Raw genomic sequence first — 15,947 nt, forward strand, 5'->3', positions numbered from 1 at the left:
CCTCATTGCAATTGGCAATCCAGAATTTGTTCCGACGGGATTGAAGCTAGAGAATCCACGCCTAAAGTGATCTCGCGATGCCATCCTCCGTCCAAGAAGGCAGGGTGACCAAGCCGAAACCGAGGCGGTCATCGCAGCGCAGTTCGCTCAGGGACAAGGTCGAATTGGCCGATATTGACCATGAAAAAGGTAGGATTGTTGATACATAGCCAGCGAGTCCTAAGTTTTATCCTGTTTCCATCATTTCTTGGGGTTAAATCGATAAGGGGGATGGCTTTCGCGGGGGAGATCGAAGAGCTGAGCCTGGGCCTACACCCGACTCGAGAAATTACGTTAACACTTGATTTGACACTTCGGAAATAATTGAGAGGATTGAGAAAGGATTCTAACATGTTTCAGATTCCCAACCCTTACCATTAGTGGAACGCACCAATGCATTGCCACTGGACCAACTCCTGTCATTATATGTACCGCCCGATGAGCTTGCCTTCAAGATAACTACGTCTACGACCAAAAAGGCCGTCAAGGCCGACAAGGAAGATGATGTCAATGAAGATTTAGACTATGTACTGAATATATACACCGCCGACTCAATACCAACTGCCGACTTCGAGGCATGCTTCAAACTCATCGAGCTCACGTCGTCAAACGCCTACACGGGTTCCAGTTTCGGCTGGTCTCCGTCGAAAAAGCTCAAGGAGATGCGACTTCCTGACATGAGGTACATGATCTTGCGACGAGGCCCACGAGCAGCCAGCGAAGATAGCAGTACACAGCCTCTGGGGTTTCTTTCATTTATGGTGACGTACGAGGATGGAAAAGAGGTCATTTACTGCTATGAGATTCACCTGTCTCCTGCTGCCCAGGGACAGGGACTGGGCGAGCAGCTGATGCGGAGACTCGCAAATATCGGAAGACGAATCGGTCTGGAGAAAGCCATGTTGACGGTTTTCAGGTCAAACACGCAAGCGGTGCGATTTTACGACAAGCTCGGCTATGTCGAAGATGAGTTCTCCCCAAGACCCTGGAGGCTGCGCAACGGAACGGTTAAGGAGCCAGACTATCGGATCATGTCTAAGTCATTGAGAGACGAAGGACACCAGTGATACAAAGAATCGCACTGCGCAGGTTACATGAAGCCGGTATTATCGCATTCATAACAATTGACGCATGTGGACGTTTACACTTGTCTCACGTCTTTGCCTCGCACCTCGGGGTTGTCTTGCTCCCACTCCTCTCTGAGAGCAGCAAATATGGTATCCGCAAGTAAGATTGAAAGCCCTAGACTCCATACTAAGGTGATGGCGTAGAAAAAGTTGGCATTGCCGGAGCCGGCGTAGATCCAGAGGTAATAGAAGGCAGGGCCGAGGAGAGTAGCGTAGAGTAAGGCGGAAATAGCGAAGAAAGTATAGCGCATCACTAGGGGTTGTTAGGCAGGTCACATCTTGCAATGGAAAATGAAACTTACAAGGAAAGAGATGTCGATAAAGTGGCAAAAGCGCAAAATAAAGAGACGCATCCGAGATACTCGGATAAGGTTTAAAGATGGCGAAGACTCCCAGAAGTGATGCAATGACAAACAGGGGCTGGCGCCGTATCCTTATACTGAGAGCTCCAACGTATGCTGCTAGATGAAGCCAGAAAACACCGAGGAAGAATTCCCGGAAGGAGTCGAAGATCTCGATGAAGAAATACCACCATAAACCGACATTGGGAGTAAGGTCTGGCACCAGCAACTGGAATCCATACGTGGCGGAGACAAACTCATAGAGGTTGCCAACAAGTAAACACGAAACGCCAAGCAAACCGGCGATGCTTAGCAGAAAGACCCCTAGGTGTTGGCCTGAGAAAGTAGCGATTCCAGAGGGGGGGTTGGCGCTCTGAGCCCGTCGGTCGTAGCATAGAAGAACAAGCGGTATGAATAAGAGGGCCGGGTAGATTGAAAGATACGAAGCGAATCCAAGCGCTAACATGGCATTGAGACTGTTTCCACTAACGGCGTTGGACACAGCGTACAGAATGCCGGTTGTAGTCAACACACTCGTGGATCGTCCGAGGCAGGTCGCGATAGTAAAGGGGTTGAACAGGAACCTGATACGTCAGAATATCAACCAAATACCAATGTGAATGCGCTCGTACCATGCAGCGACTTCAACCCCATCCCAGCGAATCTGTTTGCGAAGTGCACTATACAGTCTTCCGGATACCGCCTGATTCGAGTCCGATATGGTAACCAGCGCGTTCGCATTCACCAGATCAATTATCGTGAAAAATAACGCAGTGGGTAGAGGGTAATCTCTGGCGTTGGGTAGCAAGGAAAAGATAGGGAGAAGGAGGGGTGCCTTTATAGCATTCGTCAGTAGGGCGTTATTGTTGTTGCTGCGAATAAGGCGGGGAGGAGGCACTGGTTCGTACCTGGTGGAAGACTCCTCCGTCATAAGGGGACACATTGCGAGTATATAGAAAAAGGCCTTCCTGCACTGAGTTACCGTATCAGTTTCATTAGCTCAATCCCCAATGGCCTTGCATTGGCAGGCAGTCCAACTCACGTCTCTTGAAGCTATTGACCGGAGTCGACACTTCGACCCTCCCCGTCAACAAGTCCGGAAGAGAAGGGAAAAGAACGATGAGCAGGATTCGCAGCGCAAGAGCGCCTGCAAATACGACTGCTCTCCTCCGACCGGACATCCTGAAAGCAGCAAAATGGCTCGAGATCAACGAGCGTCCACAGCGGAGGAGAGGCAGAGTCAGGGAAGTAAGCTGTCCCTTTCGGCCAGCGCCAAGACTCCGCGCCTTTGCCTTTTCCGCGGCGCACGGGCCAATTCCTCCGATTAAGAAGAAAAAAAAAAAAAAAAAAAAACTTATCGACCATAAAATTTTCGGGTTTATCAGTCTGAGCTTCCTACAGTCTCTTTCCCCCCAACCCATTAAACACCTCCGCTTCCAATTCAAACCACACCACCATGGGTAAAATAAAGAAGAAGGGTGAGATTTGTCATATTTGGATGCGCGACAATTATTTTACTGACTTTGATCATCTGTAGGCCAGTCCGGTCAGGCCAAAAACTACATCACTAGGACGCAGGCAGTGCGCAAGCTTCAGATCTCCTTGCCTGATTTCCGTCGCCTATGTATCTTCAAAGGTATGGACTGAACGACTGCTCGATTACATTCTGCGTATCGTAATTCTGACCTGGTTTCTTCTGCGATCATATAGGAATTTATCCCCGTGAGCCTCGGAGCAAGAAGAAGGCCTCGAAAACTTCGACTCCCAACACCACATTTTACTACACCAAGGACATTCAATATCTTCTCCACGAACCGCTGCTTCGGAAATTCCGTGACCAGAAGTCGGTTGCCAAGAAGATTGCCCGCTCTCTTGGGCGCGGAGAAGTCGGCGACGCCTCTCGCTTGGAGAAGAACCATGCGCCTAAGCTGAGCCTGGACCATGTTATCAAAGAGCGCTATCCGACTTTCATCGATGCCCTGAGGGATCTGGACGACGCCCTGTCGCTTCTGCATCTGTTCGCTAGTCTTCCCTCGACCACGCATGTTCCCCCCAAGACTATCGCGCTTTGCCAGCGCCTATGCCACGAGTTCCAGCATTATCTGATCACTACCAACTCGTTGCGCAAATCCTTCCTTTCTATTAAGGGAATCTATTACCAGGCGACTATCCAGGGCCAGGATATCATGTGGTTGGTTCCCTACCGCTTCGTGCAGCGCGTCAACGGAGACGTCGATTACCGGATTATGGCCACCTTCGTCGACTTTTACACAACCCTTTTGGGCTTTGTCAACTACCGCCTTTACTCCACTATTGGTCTCAGATACCCGCCCAAGTTCGACACCCGAAGCGATGAGAACGGTGCTGAGTTGGCGGCCTTCACCCTCGAGGGCCACGCGGTTGCCGACACTCCCAAGGCCATTGAAGCGAACAACAAGGCGAAGAGCACCTCCGAAAATCAGGAAGTTTCGAAGGAAGTGCAGGCGAAGGTTGACAAGGTGATCAAGAAGGCCAAGTTGGACCAGGCGAAGAACGACCAAACCATGGACACGACGGAGGAATCCACCGAGGCGATCGACAAATTTGAGCCCACGGCTCCCGAGGCCGATACACTCCCGCAGCCCGATCTGACTGTGGACGGTGCCGGCTCCCTGTTTGCTCCCTACACCTTCTACATCTCCCGAGAGGCTCCTAAGGCTCCTTTGGAGTTCATTCTGCGCGCCTTTGGGTGTAAACGAATCGGTTGGGATACTGTCCTGGGTGATGGGGCTTTTACGCATAACGAGGCGGACACCCGCATTACCCACCAAATCGTGGACCGACCTGCTTTGCTTGAAGGATCTCTTCCCGCTGTCCCTGCTGCGTCCCAGGATGGTGCGACACAGAAGGTCAAGCCCGGTACCCGGATCCCCGGTCGTACCTACATTCAGCCCCAGTGGGTCTGGGACTGTATCAACGAAGGAAAGCTTCTCCGTCCCGATCTCTACGCCCCTGGTGCTACTCTCCCCCCTCATTTGAGTCCTTGGGTCAAGCCTTCCAAGGGTGGCTATGATCCTCGCGCCAGCTTGGCCGAGCAGGAAGAAGAGGGCGAGGCCGACCTGGAGTCTGAGGAGGAGGACAGTGACGAGGAGATGGAAGAGGCGACCGATGAGAAGAAGGCGGATGCCAAGGCCGAAGAATCCGACGTTGAGGGTGAAGATGAAGATGAGGATGTCAACGGCGGTATGGATGTTGCCGGCACCGATGACGAGAGTGAGAGCGAGGAGGAGGACGAGGACTTTGGCGGATTTGATGACGACGAAGCGGCTTCTGAATCGGAAGACGATGAGGAATCCGCTCGCACACAACACCAGAAGGAACTCGAGGCCGAGGCTGCTGGTCTTCCTTTCTCGTCTAACGGTGCTGCCGATGAGTCGGGTAAGAAGAAGTCGAAGCAGGCCAAGAAGAACGCTTCCAAGAAGCGCAAGGAAGAGGAGGAATTGGAGCGACAGAAGATGATGATGAGCCGGAAGAAGCGGAAGTTGCTCGAGAAGATGATGTACTCGAACAAGAAGCAGTCGGACGAAGCCGCGAAGTTGCGGTCGAAGCGCAGAAAGCTTGAGAAGAAGGACGAGAAATAACTTCAGGAGAAGAGAAGCTGATCGACAAAAATTGATATCCTTACTTGGATTTGTTACCGTTTATATCTGGCGTCTTGAATATTTATACAGTCCATGGCATTCAGTCTTTCCACATAGAGTGTAGTCTAATGTATTTCAGGTGTACAGTTCTCTTTATAGTATATTTCCACGACTAGAGGCATTTATAATCATTCTAAAGACACCCAACAGAGAAGATCGGCCGTGAGAGAAGAAATTAAATCCATCAGAAATTACCTGATGAATAATCACGTGATATCGACTTTTTTTCCCTGGATCGCATTCGGATTGCGCACGTTGACCTGTCCATGTTCCACAAATGCCGTCTTCTTGCGGCGTAATATTAAACCGAGTGTTATTCTTCATGTTGATGGACACCAAATTCTGTCTCTTGCTTTGATGAAAAATTGATGCACCCGTTGAGAAGCTCTGCTGGTAGAATTTGCTCAATGATTGCATCACCTTATCAATCATTCCAGGCATTCTAATCAATTCTCCGATTCTATGGTTGGGGTTTACATTGGCTTGCCTCAAAGTTTATCGCTCATTTCCACGTGTTAATCCTTCACTGGACGAGCTGTCTTGCCTAAGAAGCGAGGCATGTCCTCGATATCCGGCAACCAATCTCCTCGATTCATCCCACCCCAGTCTGCGCAACCGTACACCTCTCTATTCGGAGGAGACAGCAGTCAAGATGCACCAGACTTGGAATCGTACCCCCTTACGCAGCAGGGGCAGGGTGCTGCTTTTGATCCAAATGAACTCGATACCATCATGGAAGATGGGTCCTTGATCGAGGAAGACGATTTTTCTGATGATGATGCAACCTACCATGACAGCGGAGATGATGGCTCGGACTTGGATAGTCAGCTAGATCTTCCAACTGCGGAAAGCAAACTCGACAGAAAAGGCGGTATCCTGACTGCCGCTTTGCAGCAACCCCCGAGCAGTCCTCCATCTTCACCATCATACCGTCCCAATAGATTCCGAGGCCCGGAGTCTACCTGGAGGAAGTTAACTGCCGAGGATAGGCGGAATGCGGAGGCCTTGCAAGACATCCGGGCAAGAGATCTTGCCGCTCACCTGTACAATGCTTATGCTCTTCGCGTACGGGCTCGTGAGATAGCCAGGCGAGCAGCCGAAAACAATGAATTACCAGATGCAACGGAAGCGTTTGCGCCGCCGAAACGATGGGCGCTGTGGCCTCTGCCCGCGAATGAGGTGCCTCGTGGAAGTGAACACTTTCGAAGAATGGAGGATGAAATCTGGACATGGAAAATGCCACCAGACCTTCGACCAAGCGCGGAACTGGAAGAGTCCCTCGTGGCCGTGATGACCAAATCGGCAAAAGAAAGATTCTATTCGAGGCCCTGGCAGGAGAGGCGCCGACGCTCAAGGCAGAAAGACGACCCCATGTCCCAAGGAGACACTCAGGATGAGAGCAAGAGCATGGATTTGGATGTGAAGGATGACCCAGAGCCTTTAGATAAGCCTCTACTGCGCCCAGTGGTTCAGGCTGATGATGATAAATCACGACAGCAGCTACGTCCTCTTACGCGGAATGTCATCAGTCAGCTTGACCACATCCTTCACAGTCTACACCATGCGCGCAAAGGGGCTCTGGGCGCCGATGATAGCTCGGCCAGTGAATGGCAAACAGATGCAGAGAGCCTCGTTTCCGGCACTTCCTCGCCCCGGAAAAGGAGATCAAATGGACCGACTGATCGAAGCTTGTCAAGAGGCAGAAAACGCACGCGCAGGTCGTCTCAAGTATCAGAAACGAAAATCAATCGATCGCGGAGCACATATCAGTCCACAGAACGGTCTGCATCAACGGGGGCTTTACATTCAAGAGGGCGATCAGCAGGTAATAAAACCCCACGATCTGCCAGCCGCATGCGTGTTGGGGTACGAGATTGGAGCCAAGTTCTAGGCGTCGCCTCGATGATAGGGGTTTCTCCGGCCGTGGTAATGCGCACGGCACAAAGATGCGCCGGGTTATTTGGCGAGGACATGGCATTCCAAACACTCAAGGAGGGAAGGTTGCAGCAAACCCAAGAAGACAACACTGCGTCTTGGGTATACGCAGAAAGCGAGAGCGAGCCCCCTCTACCGTCCCCTCCCCCCAAGGCCAAACGAGAACGATCCCGCCCAACCTCTCGTGCACCATCGGTCAAGGATGCCCCTAAATCGCAAGCTACCTCCAGGGCCACGTCTCGAGCTACCTCGCGAGCAACAAGCCCTGCCCACGACAATGGCGAAGTCACGGCTGAACCAAAGGGCAAGGGACCGCATCGCAAGAGCGATATAATATGCCCGTTCAAGACCTGTGAACGACACACAAAAGGGTTTTCACGAACGTGGAATCTCAACCTTCACTTGAAGCGTATTCATCCGGGGTATCGTCCAAGAAGCACCGATACCAAAAAGTCCGCCTCGGTGCGCACCGAAGGGGAAGATGCGGAATGAAGCGGTCTCTATTTTTGTATTCTAGGTACATACATTGCCCTTTCAAATATGGGGGACATATAATGAATCTTCCTCGAAATCACTGAGCAAAAGCTACATTTGATAAATATACATGCACATAGATAAGGTATTATATCGGTATTATGATGTATCAGAATATTACAGCCCCCTCTCTCATTGCACCGAAGTGCCGAGGAAGAGCAAAATGACGGCTGTCTATTGGCCAAAGTCGCCGGCGCATGGATCGACATGCCGATATGGTAATCTTAATACGATGTCGTTATTTATCATCCGCGAGGTCTTGTTTGAACAACTACAACACGCAGTCAAGGGATTATGACCAGAGAAATGAGCAAGAGCAAAGAAACATAGCAATTGGCACATATGGACTTCAATTAGGTCTCAACGCCGGGTTCAATCATGGGGAATGGGACCAACGACAGGGCGATAGCATATCGATGACGTCGCCCACGTGATGCGGAGCTTCCCCGCCGGAAAAGCGACTCGGAGTCTCCAAGGGCGATGGATTCCTCCTCCTGCTCGCCGTTGCTTGAGTTAAAAGGCTCCGCCATCCCGGGATTTCACGCAGTCAATTTCTCTTGTCAGTACTCCTCCTACCTCGCTGTTCGTCGCATTATCATCCCTCGTTCCGTCACATTCCGAGGTCCAGCTTGTCCCCCGCATTTCAGCAGGAGGAAGAAGTATTAGGAAGTAGACGGAAGCTCAGTTCGCTCGGTCTTCTGTCCGAGATTCTGTGGCGCATCAGCTTGGTTATTTAAGCCAGAGGCAGGCATACTCATTAACACCATGGAAAGACTCATTCGTCCTGTGTCTCGACAGTTTTTGAGATCGCGCCCTCGTTACCCGTTCTCCATTCCGCCGCCAATCTACGCTAAACGACTATACACGATGGGTCATACTGTACCTCCTGTGCGTTGTTTGCCTCGTAGTAGATGGAAATGATTCTGACTTATCGCCTATGGTATCTAGTTGAAAGACCAGTCTCTCTTCATTGAGAAGGCTTATGTCAACGGCGAATGGGTTCGCGCCCAGTCGGGACAGACTTTCGAAATTCACGGTAGGCACATTCCTCCACTGGAGCATACAATCTGTTAAACTCGGTAATCTAACTCCTATGACTATCGCAGACCCCGCTTCTGGAAAGCTCATTGGAACATGCCCCGAGTTCAACGCCACAGACGCCCAGAAGGCCATCCAGGCCGCTTCCGAGGCCTTCTCGACATTCCGCAACACATTGCCGCGCGAACGTGCCCGCATGCTCCGTCGATGGTATCAATTGATGATGGACAACGCAGATGATCTGGCAACTCTGATTACTTGGGAGAACGGCAAGCCCATCGCGGATGCCAAAGGCGAGGTGAACTACGCGGCTGGCTTCTTCGAGTGGTTCAGCGAGGAGGCTCCTCGTATCTATGGCGACACGATTCCTTCGTCCGTGGCCAGCAACAGAGTGATTACTCTTAAACAGCCTGTCGGTGTCTGCGGTCTCATCACGCCGTGGAACTTCCCTGCTGCGATGATCACGAGAAAGGTCGGTCCGGCTCTGGCGGCTGGCTGCACGGTGGTCGTCAAGACCCCCGGAGAGACTCCTTACACTGCCAATGCTCTTGCGGAGCTGGCCAACCGCGCCGGTATCCCTAAGGGTGTCTTTAACATCGTCACTGCTATGAAGAACACCCCTGAAGTCGGCGAGACAATCACCACGCACCCCGAGGTCCGCAAGGTGTCCTTCACTGGTTCAACCAACGTCGGTAAGCTGCTCATGAAGCAGTCGGCGTCCACCATCAAGAAGGTCTCCTGGGAGCTGGGAGGTAACGCCCCATTCATTGTCTTCGATGATGTCGAGGACCTCGACACCGCCGTTGCCGGGGCCATCGCTTCCAAGTTCCGCAGCTCCGGCCAGACCTGCGTCTGCGCCAACCGCATCTACGTACAACGAGGCGTCTACGACGAGTTCGTGAAGCGATTCGTCGAGAAAGTCAAGACCTTCAAGCTCGGTGCCGGCTTCGGCGAGGGCGTCACCCACGGCCCGGTCATCCACGGTCGCGCCATCGACAAGGTCGACGAGCACGTTCAGGACGCCACCTCCAAGGGCGCCAAGGTGGTCGCCGGAGGCCGCAAGGTCCCCGAGCTGGGCCCCAACTTCTACGATCCTACCGTCCTGACCGAGATGAACAAGGACATGCTGCTTGCGTCCGAGGAGACCTTCGGCCCTGTCGCGGGGCTGTTCCCCTTCGAGTCGGAGAAGGAGGTCGTGGATCTGGCGAACCGCGCTGAAGTCGGTCTTGCCGGGTACTTCTTCAGCGGTAACGTCCGACGGATCTTCCGGGTGGCCGAGGCCCTGGAAGTAGGAATGGTTGGTGTGAACACTGGTCTCATCAGTGATGTTGCCTCTCCGTAAGCTTCCTATTCCCTTCTTTAAATATTCATCTTCAAAACGCATACTAACCGTCGCAGATTCGGTGGTGTCAAGCAGAGTGGATTCGGCCGTGAGGGCAGCAAGTACGGAATCGACGAGTTCCTTACGATCAAGAGCGTCACGTTCGGTGGAATGGGCGAGCCTCTGCAGTCGTAAGATGGGAATGTGAAATGTAATTGGAACCGCAAAAAGATATGTTGAATATAGAAACTACATCTAATGAAGCAATTTACGATTATTGGCCGAACCTGTCCGCTTCCACTCATACATACTAAAGTCAAGTAAAATGAAAGAAAAAAAAGGAATAAATCAAGTAGTTAACAACAATAATATACATACATACAATTGAACATAAGCGCCTCATATCCCAGTGAAAATATCGCAAATGCACAAGTTCCCAATGTCAATGCCGATGCCAATGTCAATGGCGAGAAAATAAGAGAAGAGAAACCCGGTATATCCAGTACAGTTATGCACAGAGCAGTTGAGAGCTCACAGCTCTAGCACAGAGTAATTTCCATCATCCATAGCCCTTCTCTTCGGCGAGTCCATAGTCGAAAAAAAGTCGGTAGTCCGCTGACCTCCCCTCTCTCTCTGTCTCTTATTTTTCATTCTCTCTGCGTTCAGTCTGGTCTTTGGCATTGCGCCGTCTATTTTCCTTGACGTTGCTTATGCTTAGGGTTTTTCGAGCTGCAAAGAGGATCGCAATTAGTCTTGTCCTAGACTAGATGGGCGATCGTCTCAGGCACCACTCACCAAATGATGTAAACTCTGTTCTTTCTCCGGACGGGCTATACGACAAAACAACCCATGTCAGTAGCCAGTTATTGAATCTAATCCATCCATCTACCAACATCCTTCCTCGGGACCTCATAGGACCCCGAGAAATCCCCAACTCTCCCCAACAGAAATCAAAGGTAAGAGGAGGGGAAAACAACATACCTTACACCCATCACACAGCCTCTTCACCGACGACCGGGTCTTCATCCCCCGCACCTGTTCAATCTGCCGCACCGTCGACCCTACCACGCCGAGATTCGAGCTCTGCTGCGCTCCTGCACCATCCCGCAAAGCCCGCAAGCCATTACCGATCGAGAACTTAGCTAGCTGCGAGAACGGCCGGGACGAGAGGATGCCCCGGGCCCAGGACTGGCGGGTCAGCGAGGGGAGGAAGTGTCGGAGAGCGCCGGTCGAGGAATTGAGGATGGAGCGTAGAGGAGACATGATCGGGGTTTTCGTTTCGGGCGGTTTGTTGCAAGAGAAAGGTTCGGGAGATTTTGAAGGGGCACGGGTGAGGGACTGGCGGGAATAGAGGCGATGGGGTCGTAGGAAGGTGGTTATCGGTTTCTCTGCGTCTCGCTGTCTCGACACTCTTCTCTCTCGCGCGCGCTCGTTCTGTTGCTTTGCGGCGTTCTCGATCTTTTGATTTCCGCGGGAGCTTCGGACTTTTGGTTGTGCCGGGGTGCCGATCGATCAGTCACGTGGCTGTGGCCTTGTGGCCTGAAGATTGAAGGACCTTTGTAGTTCGTAGATTATCGTGATGATTTCTACAATTCACGCAGACAACGAAGCGATTAGGAGTTATCGACAAAATAGAATATATACCGTAGCATCAGATGCAATAAAGTCTATGTTTTAATTCTCCGGTCCAAACGCCTAACAAGCTTAACTCGAAACCATCCACAACCGCCCAGCAGAGTCTTTTGCAAACACATGAAGTCAAACAAGCTAACAAAAAATAATCAAACTTTACATCAAGGATGAAGAATGTCTAGTTTTCACGAGCGAAGGAAAGTCCGGTAAGTGGGGGAATCGGTCTGCTCGCTGAACGGATAGCCCAGGTCGTTCAAGAACGCCTCGAGATCCTCCTTCTCGGCGCTAGGGCACTGGATACCGGCAAGCACCTTGCCGACATCGCCACCGTAGTTACGGTAGTGGAAGAGGGAGATGTTCTGGTTGGGACGCAGCGTGGTCAGGAACTTGGCGAGAGCGCCCGGGCGCTCGGGGAATTCGAACATGAACAGGCGTTCGTCTTGCACGTCGCAGCGTCCACCGACCAAAAAGCGAACATGGCGCTTGGCAAGCTCATCGTCGCTGAGGTCCTTCGTGCTCATGCCTCCCTTTTCTAACTGCCGCATCAGGATGGCCAGATCCTCCCGTCCCGTCAACGCGGATAGAGAAACACCCATCAGGACGTCGGCTGAGTCGTCGTGAGCGTAACGGTAGCTGAATGCCGTAACGGCGTGTGGGAGAACCACTTCAACCAGCTTGGCGAAAGCACCGGGTTTCTCGGGAATGTTGACACTCAGTAACGCCTCCTTGCGCTCTCCCAGGGCGGCACGTTCGGCGACAAAGCGCAGACGGTCAAAGTCCATGTTGGCGCCGGAGGTGATCGCGACCAGTTCGCGGTTGGTGTCCGGGCTAGGGTGCAAAGAGACGTATTTCTTCAGACCGGCAAGAGCCAAGGCGCCCGCGGGCTCAATGATGGAACGAGTGTCCTCGAACGCATCCTTGATAGCGGCGCACGTTTCGTCCGTGCTAACCTGGACAATCTCATCGATGACCTCACGGGCCAACCGGTAGTTCTCCTCGCCAACATTCTTCACCGCGGCACCGTCGGCGAAGAGTCCGACTTCCTTCAGCTGCACCCGCGCGCCCGAGCCCAGGGACTGGGCCATCGCGTTCGCGTCATGTGCCTCCACACCAACAATCTTAACATGAGGCGCAATCCGCTTGAGGTAGACTCCGATGCCGGCAATCAGACCCCCACCTCCGACAGCGCAGAATACGGCCTCCAGGTTCTGCAGGTTCGCCTGGCGCAGGATCTCCATGCCGATAGTTCCCTGGCCAGCGATCACGTAAGGGTCGTCGAAAGGAGGAATGCTCGTGAGTCCGTGCTGCTTTTCCAACCGGTGTGCCTCCTCCTTTGCCGCGTCGAAGTCGTTTCCATGGAGAACCACGCTACCGCCGAGGCGAGCAACGTTCAGATGTTTGATAGCGGGGGTACCCGAGGGCATCACAATGGTGGCGGGAATCTTCAGCTTGCGAGCGGAGTATGCAACACCCTGGGCATGGTTGCCTGCATCAGACGTCAGCCAGTTATGATCAATACCCCAATTCAGTGTTTGACGGACTCACCAGCGGAGCACGCCACCACACCCTTCCACCGCTGCTCATGAGTCAGATGGGCCATCTTGTTGTAGGCACCGCGAAGTTTGAAACTGAAGACGGGGAGTAAGTCCTCCCGCTTCAGGAGAACGCGACATTCCAATCGGTTACTGAGGTTGACGGCGTGGTGGAGGGGAGTCTCGTCGAGAATTTCGTAGACCCGGGAGGTCAAGATCAAGCGCAGGTACTATTGTCCATGATCACCAAATTAGCGACTGGAGGTTCCTTTGAGGCAGGTGAAACAGCGAAAGACTCAGACTTACGTCGGGAAACCCATTGGGAAGGAGAAAAGCATCGGGGATGCCCCAGTCGAGTCCAAACAGTTTGCGCTCGCCGCGCTCGGACTGGGGAGAACACTCATTCTGGTGGAGGGCCAAACTGCTCATCTGGGCGGAGACTGGCGTCGCCATGCCATTTGTGGAGGAGTCTTCAGACATTATACCGTGTGTCAAAGGAAGACCGAAGATTGGAAGAGAATTAGGGGGGAAGGAACACCTCCGAAGGCAGACCGCAAAGGAAGATTGACCCAATGACTCCTCCGCGGGGAGGCAAAAATTCCGTGATCGGAGCGGAACTGTTTATGTCATCAACCCTGCAGGCCAGCCCTAACTGCAGCCCTGTTGTTGGATGTTGTTGGACTGGGATAGTCATGAGTGAGAATTGGAGGGAAGGCTTTCGTAAATATAAGTCCCTCTCTTTCCATGGTCACACATGCCTTGTCCTGGCTAAGATGACGTTGGGAGCACGCGGAGGTCCCTTTTAGGCAATACATTCATCGTGTCCGGAACTATAGACTGACTTGGGTTGGGCAAGTGACCGAATCTGGTTCAATTATTTCGAAACTTCTCAGAGACTTGAGAAACCGGTCCCTGGTCACAGTGTTGCAATCGGGAATTGCTCGATGCTTGATAGTGATAAGGCGCTCAGGCAAGAACATCTATAGTATGTGTATACAAAAGTGGTATTACCAGGACATACCGTAAATTACCCCCATCGACCGAACCTTCTGCTCCTCGCGACGTCATGTCCCCGACCTGCCCTCCTTCCATTGTCACAGACCAAAGGCAAAGGCACGGAAGATGTGAGTTCTTCTTTGGACGGTGGAGGAATCTATTGATTTGCTCTTGCTGACCAGACAAAAAAGACCCACTAGACTTCGGTTGACTCCGACTTCCCAGATCGTACCACTCCACTCCGAATCCTCTCTCCGGACGATCAATCCCACGACTCTCGACAGGCGATAAAGCATCATTGTACCTTATCACCCGCTACAATGTCTAGCGAACCTCTTCCTTCCTCCCTAGAGGATAACCCGTACGTATCCGGGCCTTCTCCATGCGGTTATAACGTGCAGTGGATGCGGGGATACTGATCATCGGCCTTAGTCACTTTCAGGAGGAAACCGGTCTCCAAAAGTTCCGCAGACGTTTCAAGGAAGAACCCTTGATCCCGCTAGGTAATCCGATCAGCTTTGGACAGATTGTGTCGCTCCACGGAACCAATGCTAACTGTCAACTCGTCGGCAGGATGCGCCGCCACCTGTTACGCGCTCTACCGGGCCTACCGATCGATGAAGGCCGGCGACTCGGTGGAAATGAACAAGATGTTCCGTGCTCGTATCTACGCCCAGTTCTTCACGCTTGTCGCCGTGGTTGCCGGAGGCATGTTCTATAAGACGGAGCGACAGCAGCGCAAGGAGTTCGAGCAGGCGGTGGAGGCGCGCAAGAGTCAAGAGAAGCGGGACGCATGGCTGCGCGAACTGGAGATTCGTGACAAGGAGGACCGCGACTGGCGGGAGCGCCATGCCGCCATGGAGTCGGCGGCCAAGGAGGCTGGCAAGGCCTCTGCTGCTAAGCCGGTTCCTGAGCAGGATGCCGCTCGCTCTGTGGTGGAGCCGACCGAGCAGAAGTCGCTCGGGGTGTTGGCGGCTGTCCGAGAGCTTGTGTCGAGGCAGAGGTAAATTCCTGGAGAATTGAGGCAAGGGGAATATTCAAAAAAAGGGTTCTTGGAACCTAGATCGGTCTTGATTGAGTTTGGGTATCATAGTGTACATATATACATTTTGGTGTTATTCTGCATGCGAACATCTCGTCTCTAGCCGCTTCCTGTCATGCCTCTAAATCTCTCCCACCATACGGTAAGCTTGCCATGCTGACGAGCATTAACCAAGCACTTGCTCATCAACGTAGCGTTTCATAGTCTCGAACTCGGACTTTCCGGTCTGTGCTGAATTAGAGTTGCCGTCTAAGAAAGACAAGTTGTCGTACTCACCGAAAGTAGATATCGTATATGTTGCTGACAAGTGCTTGTTAGCCCGGTGTTTGGGATCCGTCGTACATCATGACTTACTAGGTCTGTAACGTTGCGATGGCGCTCAAACTCATCGCGCGCATAACTATGCAGTTCGTCGCGCGTGGACGACTGAGGGATTTCTTTATACAGTCAGCAAGTTCACGAGCTTCTAGACCTTGTCGAGTAGGCTAACGAACTATGCAAAGCCCGGACAATTTCGCGCCAAAACGCCAGCACTCGTTGCCTCTGAATGAACTAGATCTTGGGTCAGTGGCAGGTCAAAAGGCAGGCAGGGACTAGATTGACTCACGTGGTCTAGGCCAATTGCGGGCTTCCTCAGCTTGGAAGGCTGACCGCGAGACACCGTGGCGAGGAGTCGGATGGAGGGTCTCATCGTGGCTTCTGATGAACAAGCGTAAAGGAAGTATGAACC

The 15,947-nt window shown here is 52.4% G+C and overlaps 9 protein-coding genes across 14 annotated transcripts; 5 read left to right on the forward strand and 4 right to left on the reverse strand.

Moving 5' to 3' along the window:
* Nucleotides 1-77: 77 nt before the first annotated feature.
* NAT4 (N-terminal L-serine N(alpha)-acetyltransferase NAT4) lies at nucleotides 78-1,106 on the forward strand (the record flags this gene model as incomplete). Its single annotated transcript, XM_046088001.1, has 2 exons — nucleotides 78-189; nucleotides 400-1,106. 2 exons carry the CDS (start codon nucleotides 78-80, stop codon nucleotides 1,104-1,106), a joined length of 819 nt encoding a protein of 272 aa, XP_045943969.1.
* A 74-nt stretch (nucleotides 1,107-1,180) lies between these two features.
* On the reverse strand, nucleotides 1,181-2,688 carry LDX57_006308 (GPI-anchor transamidase subunit GAB1; the record flags this gene model as incomplete). Its single annotated transcript, XM_046088002.1, has 5 exons — nucleotides 1,181-1,419; nucleotides 1,469-2,091; nucleotides 2,140-2,342; nucleotides 2,416-2,480; nucleotides 2,550-2,688. 5 exons carry the CDS (start codon nucleotides 2,686-2,688, stop codon nucleotides 1,181-1,183), a joined length of 1,269 nt encoding a protein of 422 aa, XP_045943970.1.
* A 275-nt stretch (nucleotides 2,689-2,963) lies between these two features.
* nop7 (mRNA-binding ribosome synthesis protein NOP7) lies at nucleotides 2,964-5,127 on the forward strand (the record flags this gene model as incomplete). The annotated part of the gene is made up of 3 exons (XM_046088003.1): nucleotides 2,964-2,985; nucleotides 3,045-3,143; nucleotides 3,218-5,127. The coding sequence occupies 3 exons, from the start codon at nucleotides 2,964-2,966 to the stop codon at nucleotides 5,125-5,127; spliced, it is 2,031 nt and encodes a 676-aa protein (XP_045943971.1).
* Nucleotides 5,128-5,745: 618 nt separating this feature from the next.
* LDX57_006310 (uncharacterized protein) lies at nucleotides 5,746-7,614 on the forward strand (the record flags this gene model as incomplete). Its single annotated transcript, XM_046088004.1, has 1 exon — nucleotides 5,746-7,614. The coding sequence occupies one exon, from the start codon at nucleotides 5,746-5,748 to the stop codon at nucleotides 7,612-7,614; it is 1,869 nt and encodes a 622-aa protein (XP_045943972.1).
* Nucleotides 7,615-7,770: 156 nt separating this feature from the next.
* Nucleotides 7,771-10,322, forward strand: UGA2 (NAD-dependent succinate-semialdehyde dehydrogenase). Of its 5 annotated transcripts, XM_046088005.1 has the most exons (4): nucleotides 7,771-8,544; nucleotides 8,605-8,692; nucleotides 8,763-10,032; nucleotides 10,093-10,322. In XM_046088005.1, exons 1-4 carry the CDS (start codon nucleotides 8,422-8,424, stop codon nucleotides 10,208-10,210), a joined length of 1,599 nt encoding a protein of 532 aa, XP_045943973.1. In that variant the 5' UTR covers nucleotides 7,771-8,421; the 3' UTR covers nucleotides 10,211-10,322. The 5 variants fall into 5 exon arrangements, with proteins under 5 accessions (XP_045943973.1, XP_045943976.1, XP_045943974.1 ...); XM_046088008.1 differs by having other exon boundaries at nucleotides 7,771-8,692; XM_046088007.1 differs by having other exon boundaries at nucleotides 8,763-10,322.
* A 484-nt stretch (nucleotides 10,323-10,806) lies between these two features.
* On the reverse strand, nucleotides 10,807-11,278 carry LDX57_006312 (50S ribosomal protein L36; the record flags this gene model as incomplete). The annotated part of the gene is made up of 2 exons (XM_046088010.1): nucleotides 10,807-10,845; nucleotides 10,997-11,278. The coding sequence occupies 2 exons, from the start codon at nucleotides 11,276-11,278 to the stop codon at nucleotides 10,807-10,809; spliced, it is 321 nt and encodes a 106-aa protein (XP_045943978.1).
* A 181-nt stretch (nucleotides 11,279-11,459) lies between these two features.
* On the reverse strand, nucleotides 11,460-13,923 carry ILV1. 2 transcript variants are annotated; one of them, XM_046088011.1, is made up of 3 exons: nucleotides 13,486-13,923; nucleotides 13,193-13,409; nucleotides 11,460-13,133 (listed from the first exon to the last, which is right to left on the reverse strand). In XM_046088011.1, the coding sequence occupies exons 1-3, from the start codon at nucleotides 13,657-13,659 to the stop codon at nucleotides 11,833-11,835; spliced, it is 1,692 nt and encodes a 563-aa protein (XP_045943979.1). In that variant the 5' UTR covers nucleotides 13,660-13,923; the 3' UTR covers nucleotides 11,460-11,832. The 2 variants fall into 2 exon arrangements, with proteins under 2 accessions (XP_045943979.1, XP_045943980.1); XM_046088012.1 differs by having other exon boundaries at nucleotides 11,460-13,409.
* A 214-nt stretch (nucleotides 13,924-14,137) lies between these two features.
* On the forward strand, nucleotides 14,138-15,336 carry rcf1 (respiratory supercomplex assembly factor RCF1). Its single transcript, XM_046088013.1, has 3 exons — nucleotides 14,138-14,536; nucleotides 14,608-14,678; nucleotides 14,749-15,336. The coding sequence occupies exons 1-3, from the start codon at nucleotides 14,496-14,498 to the stop codon at nucleotides 15,180-15,182; spliced, it is 546 nt and encodes a 181-aa protein (XP_045943981.1). The 5' UTR covers nucleotides 14,138-14,495; the 3' UTR covers nucleotides 15,183-15,336.
* A 47-nt stretch (nucleotides 15,337-15,383) lies between these two features.
* Nucleotides 15,384-15,908, reverse strand: LDX57_006315 (LYR motif-containing protein 2; the record flags this gene model as incomplete). Its single annotated transcript, XM_046088014.1, has 5 exons — nucleotides 15,384-15,443; nucleotides 15,494-15,517; nucleotides 15,572-15,654; nucleotides 15,712-15,769; nucleotides 15,825-15,908. 5 exons carry the CDS (start codon nucleotides 15,906-15,908, stop codon nucleotides 15,384-15,386), a joined length of 309 nt encoding a protein of 102 aa, XP_045943982.1.
* Nucleotides 15,909-15,947: the final 39 nt, after the last annotated feature.

The sequence above is a fragment of the Aspergillus melleus genome, assembly GCF_016097325.1.
Source record: "Aspergillus melleus strain CBS 546.65 chromosome Unknown contig3, whole genome shotgun sequence".
NCBI lineage: Eukaryota > Fungi > Ascomycota > Eurotiomycetes > Eurotiales > Aspergillaceae > Aspergillus > Aspergillus melleus.